This window comes from Solea solea, chromosome 17, assembly GCF_958295425.1.
Source record: "Solea solea chromosome 17, fSolSol10.1, whole genome shotgun sequence".
Lineage (NCBI taxonomy): Eukaryota > Metazoa > Chordata > Actinopteri > Pleuronectiformes > Soleidae > Solea > Solea solea.
The window spans coordinates 10,324,788-10,340,363 of record NC_081150.1 but is presented as its reverse complement, the minus strand read 5'-3'; the positions used below and the strand labels follow the sequence as shown (position 1 = coordinate 10,340,363).

General features: G+C 38.1%; 1 protein-coding gene across 1 annotated transcript in view; it reads left to right on the top strand.

Annotated features, from left to right (window-relative positions):
• The first annotated feature begins 992 nt into the window (after positions 1 to 992).
• Positions 993 to 15,576, top strand: part of si:dkey-71h2.2 (low density lipoprotein receptor adapter protein 1) — a 32,876-nt gene continuing 18,292 nt past the window's right edge. The window contains exon 1 of the mRNA XM_058612510.1: positions 993 to 1,532. Coding sequence (XP_058468493.1) covers positions 1,448 to 1,532 — 85 coding nt within the window. The 5' untranslated portion in view covers positions 993 to 1,447. The remainder of the gene's footprint in view (positions 1,533 to 15,576) is intronic.

Below are 15,576 nucleotides of genomic sequence, written 5' to 3'. Positions count from 1 at the left end.
TTGCCAGAGAGTTATGTTTTAGTTCCCATCAGTTCATTTTTTCATTCAATAGCACATACAACAAAACATTGACATGATTACATACAATGCACAAAACGTTGAACAAAATGGGGGATGCTGGCAGTTGTCAAGCTACTTTTACTACTTTTTCTCACAAAAAAATATGAATAAATAGTATACGTAGAAATAGTCTGCTGTACATGGGACAATAACACAAACATATCAGTAAGCAAATGAGCAAACATGAATAATAATAACGATTAACTTACTGATATTAAATGTCCCAATTGCAATGCTTATTCGGAGATGGGCCAATACATAATTGCAATAACCAGTTACAATCAGGAGGGGGCGCCAGCATACAACATTTAGAAAAATGTGTGTATTGTTTGAAATTTTGTTTTTATTTGGTTGTTATTTATATATTTTCTATCAGACATTGATTTTTATGTCTTTTATCTTGATGACTTGTGAAATGATGGTACTAAATTACTATAAAATATATAGGTATATATATATATATACCTATATATATATAAATTATATAATAAACTAAAACAATTGTACTAAGAAATATTAAATTGGACAATAAGAGTAAAATGTCTACCAGAGTAAAAGTCATTATTAATTGATCAAACTTTATTTTTGAAGCACTTATCATACACATCAAAAACAATAGCCTACTTACACACAGACACACATCAAAACATGTAACAAACACATTCATACAAACATACAAGGCCATGATAAATCATCAAAACACTGGGCAGAAACGTTTTGCCACCAGTTTATGTCACCACATTTATAAATAAAAATCAAATACCACTAATATACCAAAGAATGGATGGATAAAAGTGAGTAAACCTGTAGAATAAAATAAGAAAACAGTCCAGGAGATTAAAAAAAATACAATTATGAAATAAATAAATAAATACATAAAAAAAATATAAAATAGAGACTGAGAGAACATTTTAAATCAATGTAAAACAGCCAAATGTAAATAAAGAGACTAAAACCCCAAATTGATTTAAATGAAACCAATTAGTCATTAAGTAATTAGTGTAATTGGGTAATGATGTGTGTGTGTGTGTCTTTCAGGAGTGGATGAAGGGGGCGGAGTCTCAGCTCCTCATGAAGGTTAGAAGGACACGCCTTTAACTTTGGAGACAGTCAGTGTCAGTGCAGTCAGTGGCACGTGTGAAGAAGAAGAGCTTCTCCTCAGCTGCTCACGTCGTCAGAGCAGGAAAGAGTCAGAGCACTGAGCTCCACCGTCACCTGTTTCTCTTCTAATCTCGTTCTGTTTGGTGCAAATCACACATTCACCGTCGAGCTCAGTGTGTGTGTGTGTGTGTGTGTGTGTTGAGTCTGGAGGAGGCAGAGAGAGGGAGAGAGAGAGAGAGAGAGAGAGAGAGGATCCACCTGCCGGAGAGCAGAGACACACCTCGGCATGGACGCGCTGAAATCCGCCGGTAGAGCCATCATCAAGAGCCCGGGAGTTCCGCGCCACACATGGGGAACTTCAAAGCACGAAAGTGAGTGAGAGACACGAGACACTGACTCTGTGTTGTTGCAATAATATGATGTTGACTGTGCTGCTGCTGTGTGTGTGTGTGTGTGTGTGTGTTTTGTTTTATTACCGATGAGCTTTTGTTGACTCTGTAGCACACACACACACTGTTTTATGATACTCTTCTGTTCATTCTCTCTCTCAGTTGTCATTAAATGTATATTTACTATGTGTGATAAAACAACTAGCCCATAACATGGATTATAGAAGCTAATTCAGACACTGAAAGTTAGGCAATTAATCGAATAGTCGATTGACATAAAACTGATTTTAGTTGTTCAGTTAAACAAACGCCAACAAATGAATGCATTCTGGTTGTTGAGTGTGGTTGTTGTGTTTTTGTAATGAATGATTGTCGATAAAACTAGGCTTGCAACAATTCATCAAAAGTTAATCGCCAATAAAGCTGCACAATATGGTCAAAAAGGTCATTTTGCGATTATATTTGACACATTGCAGTTGCAATATGATTCATAACCTTTTTTGCGTCTTAGCCCTTATCTTTCATTACAATAATACATCAAAATCCTGATGATTTAACATTTTTTGACAAAAACATTTGGTCTTTAACTTCACCAAATAATTGCAATGTCTTTTGATATGAATATATAGCACATGGTCATAAAATTAAATGTAATTAATTGTGCGGCCCTAATCGCCAACAATTCTGATAGTTGATTCAACAATTTGAGTGTGAGATCTGTATCTCAGTAAACTAAATATTGGTGATTTTTGGACAAAAGAAGAAGATGCATAATTCTGAGGTTACGGACCAAGGAAGTTATTGATTTATCAAGAAATTGATCAACAATAAAAGTAACTTTTCAGTTGCATTGCTCTTTTATCGTTAGATAGTAGATTAATCAATCTAATCTTCATATTCCTTTGAAATAGAATCACTCGTCCAAGTCCAGTACTTAAAGAAATACAGAATATAAGAATATAAGTACTGAATATTTAATAACATGAAAGTGTGGCGTTAGCGTTGTGATTACTTTTTACCACACATTACTGAGGTATGATACACTGCCTGTTGAAAACACACTTAATGTGTGCATTTTAAGTACTAATGTAGGCAATATAATGCACACTGTGATTAAAGGTCTATTTCATAGATAGATTGCAGAGAAATAACATTCACTGATATACAATATAGACTATATAGTATCATTTGTTTTTCACATTATTCAGAAAATATGCCACAGTGTATGGAATATTCTGTTGGGACTGCTACAGTGTGAAGTACAGGAGGTTGTTAGTGCAGAGTGAAGGGTCACAGCCTGTCACACCATCAGTGTCAGAGTGAGGGGCCGCTCTGCTGCTCTGCAGCCTGCAGCCTGCAGCTCTGCTGCCTCACTGATGTGTGAAGTGTTGTCTTGAATGTTTCCTCCCTGCAGCTACATCGCTTGTAAGCGCCCCCCCTCCGCACTGTAAATGCTATCGCCTCGTGCTGAATTCAGGCCTAGTGAATAATAAGCTTCCCGTGCCATCTTTCATTAAATATGGCTGATTAATTTCACAGCCAAGGAAATGTGCTTGGTTTCTTCACACTCTTTCAGAAACTTAAATTATGGAATATTGAGTTCAGGTTTGTGGGATTTTTAAGTTTTCTCCTTATGTTGATTTGAGTTTTTTGTTAATTTTTTTTTTTTATGAGCACAATATATCAACATCAAGTGACAGGTTTTTCTAACTGTTTTTTGAAACTACAGTGCGAGTGTGTGGGTAGGAGTTGTTATTATTTAGCACATCACCATGTCTCCATCATTGCCACGCCGCCTTCCAATGACAAACGCTGACAGGCAAACCATCAACATGTTATCTGAAATGACATTGTTTGTGTCACATTGTTACCAGAAGCCTGCGCATTGTGCTCGTACTTTCTTTTTTCCTTGCTTGGTGTCAGAAAGAGAGTGAAGACAAAGCCGATATTGAGCAAAATCCAGATGGGTTTTCAGCGTCGGATGACAGACAACAGTTTGTGTCTGAGAGGCGCCACAGGAAGCAGCCTGAAAAACACAGCAGTCACAAACAGAGCCGGCACACCGAGTGTCTGCTGATGTCCACAAGCCACTTAGCAGGCAATTTGGAGAGAGGACGGCGTCCTTATGCCAGCATGTGGCGGTGCGTCAGAGATGGCTGTTGGAATGCAAATAAGGCACAGTTGCAGCTGCTTGGCGCGGTCACACAAATTAGGTGTGATTAATGCTCGGAATAAAGTGATGAGTTATTAGTGTCCTGTGTGATGACAGGAGTTAATTGCATACTCAATGTAAACGCAAAGTTAAACGGTGACATTTAATGACAGTGTATGCGTCATCTCTCTACGTTAACTGTCTCTTGCCAAGTTGATAAATAGTGAGGCTTTATCATATGATTGGAAAATCCATATCACAGTCAAATTTAAACGGCAATCATGGCGTCGGAGTTCTTATGAAACGTGATTAAATCTTTGCAACATGGATTAGTTCTGAGGGAAACTTTGGTAGTTTCGTCTTAAGGGACAGCGAGAATTCAACACTCTTAACAAGAACTCACTGTATAACTAATTTAGTTACTCTTTGACCTGTCTACTCACGCCTGTATGAACTTCCCCCTTGACCAACACTTCCTTCCCTTGTGCACATTACATCAATTTTACATGGCGTTTGAATTTCCAATGAGCATACAAGCCACTTTTATGTGAGTCATGACATGATAATTTGAGATTGGACTAAATGACATTTCTGTAACGTCCACCCATAAAAATGCATTCATTTTTATATACAGTAAAGGCATATAAGTCATGTCTTATGTAAGTGAATTTGCCTAATTGCAATATCTTATACACAAACAACTAAAAAGTGGGGTTATTAGCCAAGAAATGCTGTGCATGAGCTACATCTGTCTGAAAAAAATTGCTGCACGCTCTCTTTTTTAAATGTTTTATTTTAATTTTTGCAAACATCCAGAGTGAAGTTATGAATCTTAAATGCTACATACTGATTAATAGATATTCAGGATAGGACAATACTGAAATGTTATGTTGTGAAGTACTTAATTTTCACCAGGCGTGCGTTTGATCTACTCTCTGATTAATCCATTAGTGCAACCAGATCTAATTTTCTGCCTTTGACACTCGGACTGTACCGCAAATAATTTAAAAAATACAGCGTGAAGAGGCACCATTACCAGGCAGAGTCATTTTATTTTTCTACCGACCTTACGAACATAAACCCAGCTATTTCTGGACACCTACTGTTCTCTGTTCTCCGTCCAGCAGCAAACTGACATGTACAGCTTTTCCCTCACTGCTACTCTTTGGCTGTCGCCTGTCATCTGTTGAGGTCGGGGCCACTGGCAGGACTGAAGAGGACACAGCATGTGTGCCCGGAGTGGAAGCCTTCCCTTTGGATCTCGTCACACAGAGGCAGCGCATACCTTTCTGTGTCTCGGAAGACGTTTGCCCTTGACACCAAGGACGTCCGTGCCGAACAGTCTGCATCAGTTATGTGGTAGCTTTAGGACACACCGAGTTGCACCCAGTCAGACTGTGTGACCTTGGGTTTTGGATTGTGATTATATCAAATCTCGTTTCTGCCCAACAACTGTCTGATCAGCAAAGGGGGAAAAAAAAGAAAGTAATGTGGTGTATTTAGCTCTTGAATACTGAAACTCACACCACGTCTTATTGGTAAAATAGATTCTAAAGCTCTGTTGCTTTAAGGAAGAGAAAGAAAAAGAAGAAGAAGATGCTGTTTGAAGAGAAGAGCTTGACCTGAAATTAGTGGACTCCCCAGTCATTAGGGCCGACTGGATGGGAAATCCATGATTCTATTAAAGCTGACAGTTGCTTGACTGAATGACATGGAGAAGGCAGTGTTCCTCCCCTTAAGGAGCAATTATCTCTCAAAGGCTCCTTAAGACTCAGAAACCTGTAATAAGACATAGACTTGGATGCAAGGAGGGGGAGGAGGAGGAGGAGGAGCAGCAGAAGGAATGTTTTGAATCTGCTAGATAAGGATGAAAAGAATGTCAAAAAAAAGCAATGTAAGCTTTGATCAGTGTGCAGCGAATTACAGGGATTCCTGTTCTATGAATGTTAGGAATAAGATGATGACTTGATAACTGGGGGCTGATGGAGCACTTGTGTTTGTGATATGATGCACAATTAAAGTTTCATGAATGCAGATTTCATACTGAGAGCCAAATCTAACTTGACTATGTGGCATGGGAAGCCATGCGGGTTAAAAAGCTATTCAGCAAGAACTTTTTCCCACTTACACTTAATGAGGTCTAACCATGTAGATGGCTTTGTTATGATCTGCCCGCGTCATAAAATATGCATTTATGTGACCAGTCAGACACAAAGGAGGTTAATAGGACTTTATTTGTAGTGCTTTATGGGCTAAAACGTTACAGTTTTACAGCCTAAGTGTTGCAGTTTCTTCTAGTTTCTCTTTTGACACTACTGTTTAAATTACCGATTCTATACAACTGCTGTTTAGATAATTAGCTTTTAGTCATCAAGTATCTGCTTATTTGTAGTATTTGTGGTTATATTTATTTACCAGCAAACATTTTACCCACGGTTTTGTGTCCGTAGACTTCATCAGGATTTGGATTAGCGATCAATTTATCCCAGACACACTTGATGACTGTTATTTGTTTCCACTGTTGTGGTTTGCATTACCCTTGCATCATGTTGCAGTGCTGTCAGTGGCGAGCACTTAAAGGTCATATTAGCATACAGTACATGACCTTTTACAGCAGTGTGTCCCGTTAACTCTTGCACTAAAAAGATGATGCACTAAGGACAGCCAAGAAAAATAGCGGTTGCATGGAAGATGTAGCGTTAAAGAGAAGAATATTTATGTGGCTGTGCAGAATATTTTAATGCAATTTGTGTGTTAAAAGCATTGGAATCTCACGCCTTTTAATGTACCAGTTTTATGTCAGGATTTAGGAAGCATCATCCAATCAGCAACTTTTGATAAATCCATTCGAATGAAATAATCTACTGTTAAACTGTATGAAACATCATTTTGGAATATACTAGTAGATCCTGCATGTCTGATATACATACAGTGTATTGGCACATACTCCTTTAACAGTGACATCCAATCTTAAAAGTCGATCTTCATTTAACTGATTGATGGCTTCTCCCTTTATTCTGCGTAAACCGTTGTCATCATCAGTCTCATCAAGAGTAGATAAGGTGATGAAAGTGCTGCTAATGAGTTTTCGTGGAGCGTGCTGTGAGGACAATTACCTGTCCAAAGGATTTCCTGTTTATTATTTTTAAGATCAACAGCTGCCATTGTTGTGGAGCATTATTTTCATTGAATTAAGTTATTTTTTCTTAAAATCTTTTAAATTATGATTCCAGAAAGCTTGATACTCAGCCTCGGTGTTGTTTGTGAGTCTTTGTATTATCAGATTATTTCTCTTGTGGAAGGGTTGTTGCTGTTTTCACTTTAGTTTGTGTAAAAATGAGCAAAGTGTTGGCAAATGTGATATTCAATAAATATAAAAGAATAAAAGTACATAAACTCAACCCCCCCAAATCTCTGATTAGTTGGATTATTGTCAAGAATCAGCTCTGCACAGTTTTTTTTGTTTTTTTTCCGGATTGTATCGGATTCTACATCTGTCCGATATCCGATCCAGTGATTCTGACCAGTATCGGACCGATACTGACCAATACCGTTTCCCCCTCAACTTGGTTCCATGTCTGTGAAACTAATGAATCATTTATTTGGGGTCATGAAGTATTTAGTTTCAGACAGTAATAGATTTGGAAAATGTAATATTATAGACGTGTGTCTGTTCAAAGCAACACTTGGATCCAGAGTGAAATATTTGAACTATTGAACGGAGAAAGTGTTGCACGCAGGTTACAAAGAGTCAAGGAAAAAAGTAGATTTTTCTTTCTTAATATAAGAAGAGAGGAAAAAAACAACATAATCCATTTGAGATGGCTTGATGCCAGTTTACGGGTGTTTTCTACGATACTGGAACAGCTATCAAGATATCGCCCCATTGAGTATCTACTGGTTGCGATATCGATCCAATACAGACCTTTTTACATTATTTAGAATGCCAAGATGTCATTTCAAAAACATAATTCTCCAACTGTGTAACAAATATTCTGCTGCCCTAAGGAAATAATCAGCACACGCCAAAACGCTGTTGCTGCTTTTTATTTACATTTTGCACACTGTGTGTCAGGGTTATTAGGGTCATCCCTTATCTCTATGAAACCCTGAGAAATGACATTGTAACGGGCTACTTCACAGTCTACGAACTCGATGCACGTCCGAAACTGTTTGTTTTCCCTCACACTCTTGTGAAAACGGTTCTGTTCAAGGTGCTTTTTTTTCGGCTGCTTTTCCATCACTCGAGATTGGTGGCATGGAGAATATTAAATGGATTTAACATTTTGTCACGGCAAACATTTTTAGAGCAGGTTTGTTTGGGTGGGTGTGAAAATAGTTATTTAACCTCATGCTGGGTTGACAAGTGCTTCACTGCACTCACCAGCTGCTCCACCTGTCACACTCTTTCTTTTGAGTTTTAATCACTTTTTGTGTTTTATTCTGCCTCCTATTTTAGGTCTGGGTTTAGTCAAAGCTTAGTGGGAACTCATCTGTCCTTTACGCCACAACTATCATTTTTGTATTAATGCGTTTAACGTTGTCCAACTGTGCCAAAGAAAATCATCTTAAGTCTTCCCTTTGGGTTAATAAAGCATGATTTAGCCTCAGATACTGTAGTCAAAGCAAAGGTGTTAATTACTACACTGAAATGTTGGATTTGTGAAACATGTGTACATGTGTGAGTACAGCTGTGACTGTTTGTATTCTTAGTTCAAGTCAGGGGCTTTATTTAAATCCTTTCAAACCACATTTCATGTTGTTAAGAAAGTAACAAGTAATATTAATTTCCCCCCCTCAGCAGCAACAACCTTTTCCACTGAATTTCTCGTGTATCGGGCTAAAAATTGTCTTTCCATAATTCACTTTCGACTCAGCATTATATACTGAATTCAATTCCTGATGGATTTTCCACATGCCGTCTTGTGTGTATTCCATTTAAACACTATATTTTCCTCACTGTTGCGCTCCACAAATATTGATTTTTCTTTTTTTTTTCTTTTTTTTCTTTTCTTTTTTTTAAAGCCTCTGCCTTGCGTTATTAAAAAACTGCACCACATCATATTATATATCGATTTTCTATGTCAGGCCCTTGAGAGTTGTGTTATAGCGAGTGTCTAACGCTTTCTCACAGCCCACAGTTTATATAGAATGAGATGTAACGTTTTTTTTTATTTGATAACCTGATCTTATTAAAGCTCTGGTTTTTTTTGTTTTTTTTTCTTTCACCAGTTTAACGATAACTTGGATGCATCCTTCACTCCGACAGTGTGTCACATTCCTGTTTCACCGTCAAAAATAGATGTATAATCAAACATGGAGTAGTTTATTGCTATTTCCCTCTTGTCTCTCTGGAGCATTTTTTTTTAGCAGTTCCTGAGCCTGAAGTGAAGTGAATTATGCAACACAAGGAAACTGAGACACACACACACAAATGTTTGCACAGCATTGGAAGGGAGGACCCTCATACACCCTAACCTTAACCATCACAACTAAATGTCGAACCCTGACCCGAAAACCAGGTCTTAATCCCCAAAAAGCTCTTTAAAGATGTGAGGACCAGCCAAAATGTCCTCACTCCCTACGGTTTATAGGTTTTTTTTTTTGTTCCTCACAAAGCTACCAATACAAGAACACACTTGTGTAGTGTGTAACTGGACGTCCTAACAACTACGGCGTTGTTTGTGAAATAGAATATGCTGTCACTTGGCTTTAAGAGTCTTTTTGAACATGTTTTCTGCTGTTACTCTCTTGGGATTTGCCAACAGTGTGTATGAGAGATTAAGTACTGCAGACGCTTGTGTGTGCGTGTGCTCATGGGTGCACATCAGCTCCTCTAGTGGAGAGCTAAATCCCATCTTCAACCTCTGCCGCTTTGAAGAATTCCTGATACATCGTGCACCTATACGAGTATAGTGCCACTGCCAAGTAACACGCTCCTGAAATAACTTCACACTTCATAACTCTGTATCAATATCAAAACACTGTGTGTGTGTGTGTGTGTGTGTGTGCTGTTGTGGAAGGCAAGGCACTAAAGAGCTTTTCTCAGAAGACGGGTTCTTCTGATGTTGTGTGTGTCAAACTAATTGAGCTGAGTTAATGGTCAAACAAGACGAGATTAATCATCAGATTTTAATTAATCCTCTGATCATTATAATCTTTATTATGAAGCCAGATGCTGGCGATCACATTTTCGGAAGCCAAGAAAAAGGGCCTGCTGCTCTGTGTTTGCCTCGATACATTTTTAATATGTTGTTTATAATACTTACAAATAGATTTTTTATGTTTAAGTGGTTTATATGGTGAAATTATAAAAACAAAAGAATAGTTTTCACTGGGAAGGTGGTGACCATGCTCCCTTTACGTTTTAAAATCCTATTTTCAGGCTTCCCCCAGTCCTGGAGAATTTGAAGAAATCAAAGTAGACACAAATATGTAGGTCATTCAAAGATTTAATTTTCATAATATGTAAAATAGCACAGTGTTTTCCAGCAGTGGTGCTGTTGCTGTTTAGTGTATCTGCCGCAATGGCACAACCCATATTCAGTCAAAACACTTGTGTCTTGATAATCATTGTCGACTATTATTCTAAGTTTTTGTATCTTAATCTGCATTGCAAGTTTCCTCATGTGACAATTGAGCAGCAGTGCTCATTAATCTAGCAGCAGAGGCACACTGCTGCAGAATGAATGTAGGGGAAACACTGAATCTATACCTTTCTTGCTGTGAGCATATACCGTGTGTGAGAGAGTGAGAAACGGTATAAATTATAGTGTAACAACACCCACTTTAATAATAATTGAATGGATTTCTGGGTAATACTTGAATATTTCAGTACTGTGCATGTTAACATGGAAGATAACATGATTTGTCTTTCATTTTTTATCATAATTGTTGTCTAATCTCTAAAGCTAGCATCCAGGTTGAGAGGAAGACTGTTGATCTCCACAAAAAAGCACTGTGGCCTCAATCTACAATCTTTTCATCTTTACATGCTGCCACATTAACATGGACAAAAAAAAAATCCGCTATGATTTAAAAGCCCATCAAAGGTTAGGTTGCAGATTACACTGTTTGTTGTGACAAGATACGATAAACACGAGATAAGATAGTCCCGCAACAGGGACATTTACCAGTTACAGCAGCAAAGACAGTCAAAAGTAAAGATATCTATACTAAAAAATCATTTTAACATCTGGGAATAAACAAATATGGAAAAATATTATATAAATAGCAATGTTGGTAATGCACAGTACTGAGTAAACATAGGATGAGTTGGTGGTTGCACAGTTTAACAGCAGCAGGATAGAAACAAGCTGTCACACTCGGATGTGTCTGTCTGTCACTGAAGGAGCTGCTCAGTGCTGTGATGGCGTCCTGTAGGGGACAGGTTGTCCATGAGAGATAATAGTTTGCCATCATCCCCTCTCACCTCACCTCATTTTCTCATCAGTCTGTCCAGCCTCTTCCTGTCTGCTGTCCAAACAAAAGATGGCTGATGCCACCACAGAGCCATCAGCCACGAGTCCTAATGATTATTATGTAACTAAATCTAGTGTTTGATCTCATGTATGTCACCCCGTTAACTCTCTTTAGCCAAACTAGCCCAGGAGCATTTTATATATATGTATGTATATGTATGTATATATATGTATATGTATATATATATATATATATATATATATATATATATATATATATATATATATATATATATATATATATATATACACATACATATACATATATATATATATATATATATATATATATATATATATATATATTATTAAAGCAGTGTTATTAAAGCAGAGTTTCATCTCTTACATCTACCCCCAATTCCACCCCCCCTACATCCCGACGCTCCAGAGACTTGAGACTTGAGACGTGAGCCGAGGTATCCAGCTGTGTCAGACTAGCATCCATCACTCGCATGGAAGGGTCTGAAGTGCTCTACCCCATTAGAGGGGGATTCCTGTGGGAAGCCCTCGTCTATTAACAGGGCCACAGAATGGCACTGTCTCAGATGAGATCAGCAGCTCTCAAAGGTGACTTGTTTGGCTTTGGTGCGATAATGGATGAGGAAGCTAATGATTGCTCCAGCAAAATGTTGTTTTCCTGTACTGTAGCACTCGGCTTGAGCTGGGGGGAAATCTGTTTTCTTGTTTCCTCTTACAAGGCCTGGCTTTCTCAGAAAAGAAATTTAAAAATAAACCTTTTTATTTTTATATTTTGCATGGATTTTCTTTGAAGGAGGTATTTATAGTTGATGATGCGCTTGGAATGGGAGCCGGCAGACACCAGCGGGAAAAAGATCTGTATCAGCAAACAGAAAATCATGTGCTGTTTGAATTGCTAATGAAAATGATCCCTCCACGGTGCAGAGCAGTTAAACTGTATGAATAAATTGCCGTGAGGAAAGATTCCTTTCAGTGAGGAAGTGCGTTTATTGTTAATTTTGTTGTGCTATCTATCTTGGCATGATTCTGCAAATGTTTAGTTTTTCCTCTAACGATACACTTTACCTCTTAGTATATTATTTGATGTGCTGTAACCGTTTACTGCCCTTAAATTGTGAGCTATTAACTATAACATTAAATATGCATTATATGCATCATTTTGGTGTTACATTTTCGCTCATGACTTGTATGGAAATTTCATAAGCATTTTTAACAGGCGGCGGCAGCAGCAGCAGCAGCAGCATCGACAAATAGTAGTTGCTGAGCCACTCAATAAAAATGTTCCTTGGCACTTTCAGTGGACCTTCACTGTGCACGTTGATAGATAAACTCCAATATAACTGCAACTCTTAACTCTTACCCCACACATTTAAATGGCTTTATACAGATTTCTCACTGAAACGTCCTAAACAGCAACTAAGTTATCAGTCTCTTTCCAAATATTGTTCATAATATCCTTTTTCTTACAACGCTTACTCTCCCCTTATCTCCTTTTTGCTCTCCCCCAGTTGTTGTCTGGCCCTTTAGCTGCTAAATACCTGCTTATGTTCACTACTAAAATTTGCAGGATCTTTAAAAATATCACTTCTTATGCACCTGCTGGCTACGTTCACGAAACACAGGCAGCTGGCTTTAAAGAGCGACGTTCGCCCCATCGGAGTCATGTGACAAAGACATGAGTGAGAACTGCAATTGTCTGCCATGCAGTTGTGTCATTATGTTTAACAATAATAGCTGGTTGGAGGTAGATGGTAAACGCATCACCTCATACGTATGTCTTAATAACTGCGAAGTTGCTTTCAAGAGGCATAAAACTATACTGGAAGAAAACAGTGATATCGAGTCATCTGTATTTCTCTTGTGACTTATCTCATTCATGTTGTAGGGCCACATACTATATGATCCCAGACCATGCACTGAAGTACATTATGTGCATGTGTTTGAAATTTGGAACTGATTTCTATAAGGCTAAACAATTATAGCAATTTTTTTTTTTTAAAGCCAAAATGTGTCGCATGACCATTTTAGATGAAACATTGTCCTGATCTATGCACATCATATTCTCCAGTCTTTATTTCTCAGAGATCTGCACAAATATCAGGCCGTAATCATTTTGAATAGGTTATTGAAATGAAAATGAGAACAATTACTTCCCTCTTATATCGCAAATCATATCACAATTGCAATTTAAATTAGACATTTATTCAAAATCTGATTTAAGTGTCATTAACTAAAATAATTTGATATTAATCCCTACAGCCTTGTAATCTCAACACATGTAGTGAGGCTGCATGTTCTTCCTCTGTTAACAATGACTCTGTGGCTGAGTAGTTCAACAATTTATATGAATTTCTAATGGAAAAACCAAGATTGTAGTTTGTTTTTTTTAAATCTCAGTCTTCTTGGAAGGGAATAGTGAAATAGTATTTTCAGTTATTCTGGTGCTACAGTACTCTGGGGAGTCTGCAATGGGGGAATTATGCCATGTGCCTTGTTAAAATAAGAAAAAGTAATTTTCTGTTTATGTAGCTCATCACCCCGCCCCCCCCCCCCCCCCCGCACAGCATCATGCCAACTGTCACTGCCTGCCGAGCAAATGTTGGTTCAATTTTCACTGTGGGATGTCATGACGCCGGCTATAAATACACTGTACAGGACGTCATTCAGGAACAAAAAACAAGCACCTGAGTTAACTCGTATTGTAATAATCTCTGCTCAGCCTGCAGAGTAACGGCAGAGGTTGTTTAGCATTCAGGAAGTTAGAGGAAAAGTATTTTGTTGTATCTTTTGTGTGTCCAGACATGCTTACCGCACCAATTAGAGCTACACGATATGGTACAAGAAATTATATTGTGCTTATTTGGACAGATTGTTTTTTTTCTTTTTTTGTTTGTTTGTGAGCAAACCAAACTTATTTAAAAAAAAATTGGGTCAGTGAATGTTGGCAGCACTGCAGAATTTGGTTTCATTGTCATATTGCGATGTTGATAAGTTTGCGATCAGTTGTGCATTAATGAATGCCAATTTTTAACGAAGAGAGAGATTATAAAGATACAATCTTACTCTCATATTCACAGTCTAAGTTTAGCAGTCGCCCTTTTACAGAAGATGTATTTGTCCGGTCATAACTATACATAGCTCACATCATTATGATTAGCGGCAGGTTGGTCGTTTGAAGTGAAAGCAATTAACGAGGCGTTTTGGTGCAAAGGGTTTTAAATCCAACACTGACACATGCAAAGACCTCTGGGGCAAATAGTTGATTCATGATGATGCACCTGAATTACTTAACTTGTATATTTTATTTATTCAGTGAAAATTAATCAAAAGATTGAAGGGAAATGACACAGTTGGCGGTTGACCCCTCTGCGCTAAGATGAAACAAAAAGGCAATTCAATCTCCGAGGCATGGTCCTCGAATCATGCCTTTATTTGATTTTGCTTCTATTTCTCTTAGTGATAGTTTTTGTTGGAAGAAAACCTGAAGTACCACATTAAAAAGGTTTTGCAAATCAGTTTCTTATGTCATTTCCATCATGATAAGAATAATCAAATTAGGAGGTGCAGTCAATCCAGGTGACTTGGAACTATTCTCTCATCCATCTCCGTCATGATTTATATACATTTTTAGATGTCTGCTTAAGAACAAACCCACAAACACCATATTTTTCTATTTTCCATTTTTTGTTTTTTAATTAGTTATTATTTGAGCCATTTTGTTATGTTAGTACCAGTTCCAGCTTGTCATTTGTTTGGGTTTGCTGCTGTTCCCAGTTTTCTGTGATAATGATTACAAAATGAGGATGGTGATACATTTAAATATGGCACATGATGAGGTCCAGAGGGGGGGGGAGTTTTATGTACTGCTCCATTTAGAGCGCAGGATGATTACACCAGTGTTTGAACGCTGCTTTTGATCACTGGCCAAGATGTTCAGTAATGCAATTTGCAGGTACCCACCTCCCTGCCCTGCTGCTGCTCCTACGGGGTTGCTAGGCAACATAAGGTATTTGATCCCGTGGCTGTCTTTGAAGCATCGCTTGTCCCAAAACTCTCTCGATCAGGGTCAAAGGGCGGTGTGGTGTTAAGAATACGGTAACAAGAGCGGGATCAAGAAAGATCCAATTCAGACCCCACAACCCCCAACTCTCTCACACACACACATTATCTGCACCCACCATCCTCCCTGAATGTACGGCCTACATTGTAGTCCCTGTCAAGGTGGTGTCCCAGATTTAAAGTTCCATCAGATGAGTGAAACAGCTTAGCAAATGGATGATCGTAATAAGGGGGTGTGGTGCATACAGTTTGAAGCCTCAGTAGGAAGAAGGAAAGGGAACACTCATTAGTTTAACCCTTGAGCAAACACTTATTCTAACAGCTTTTGTATTAACTCACATGATGGCATCTCTGG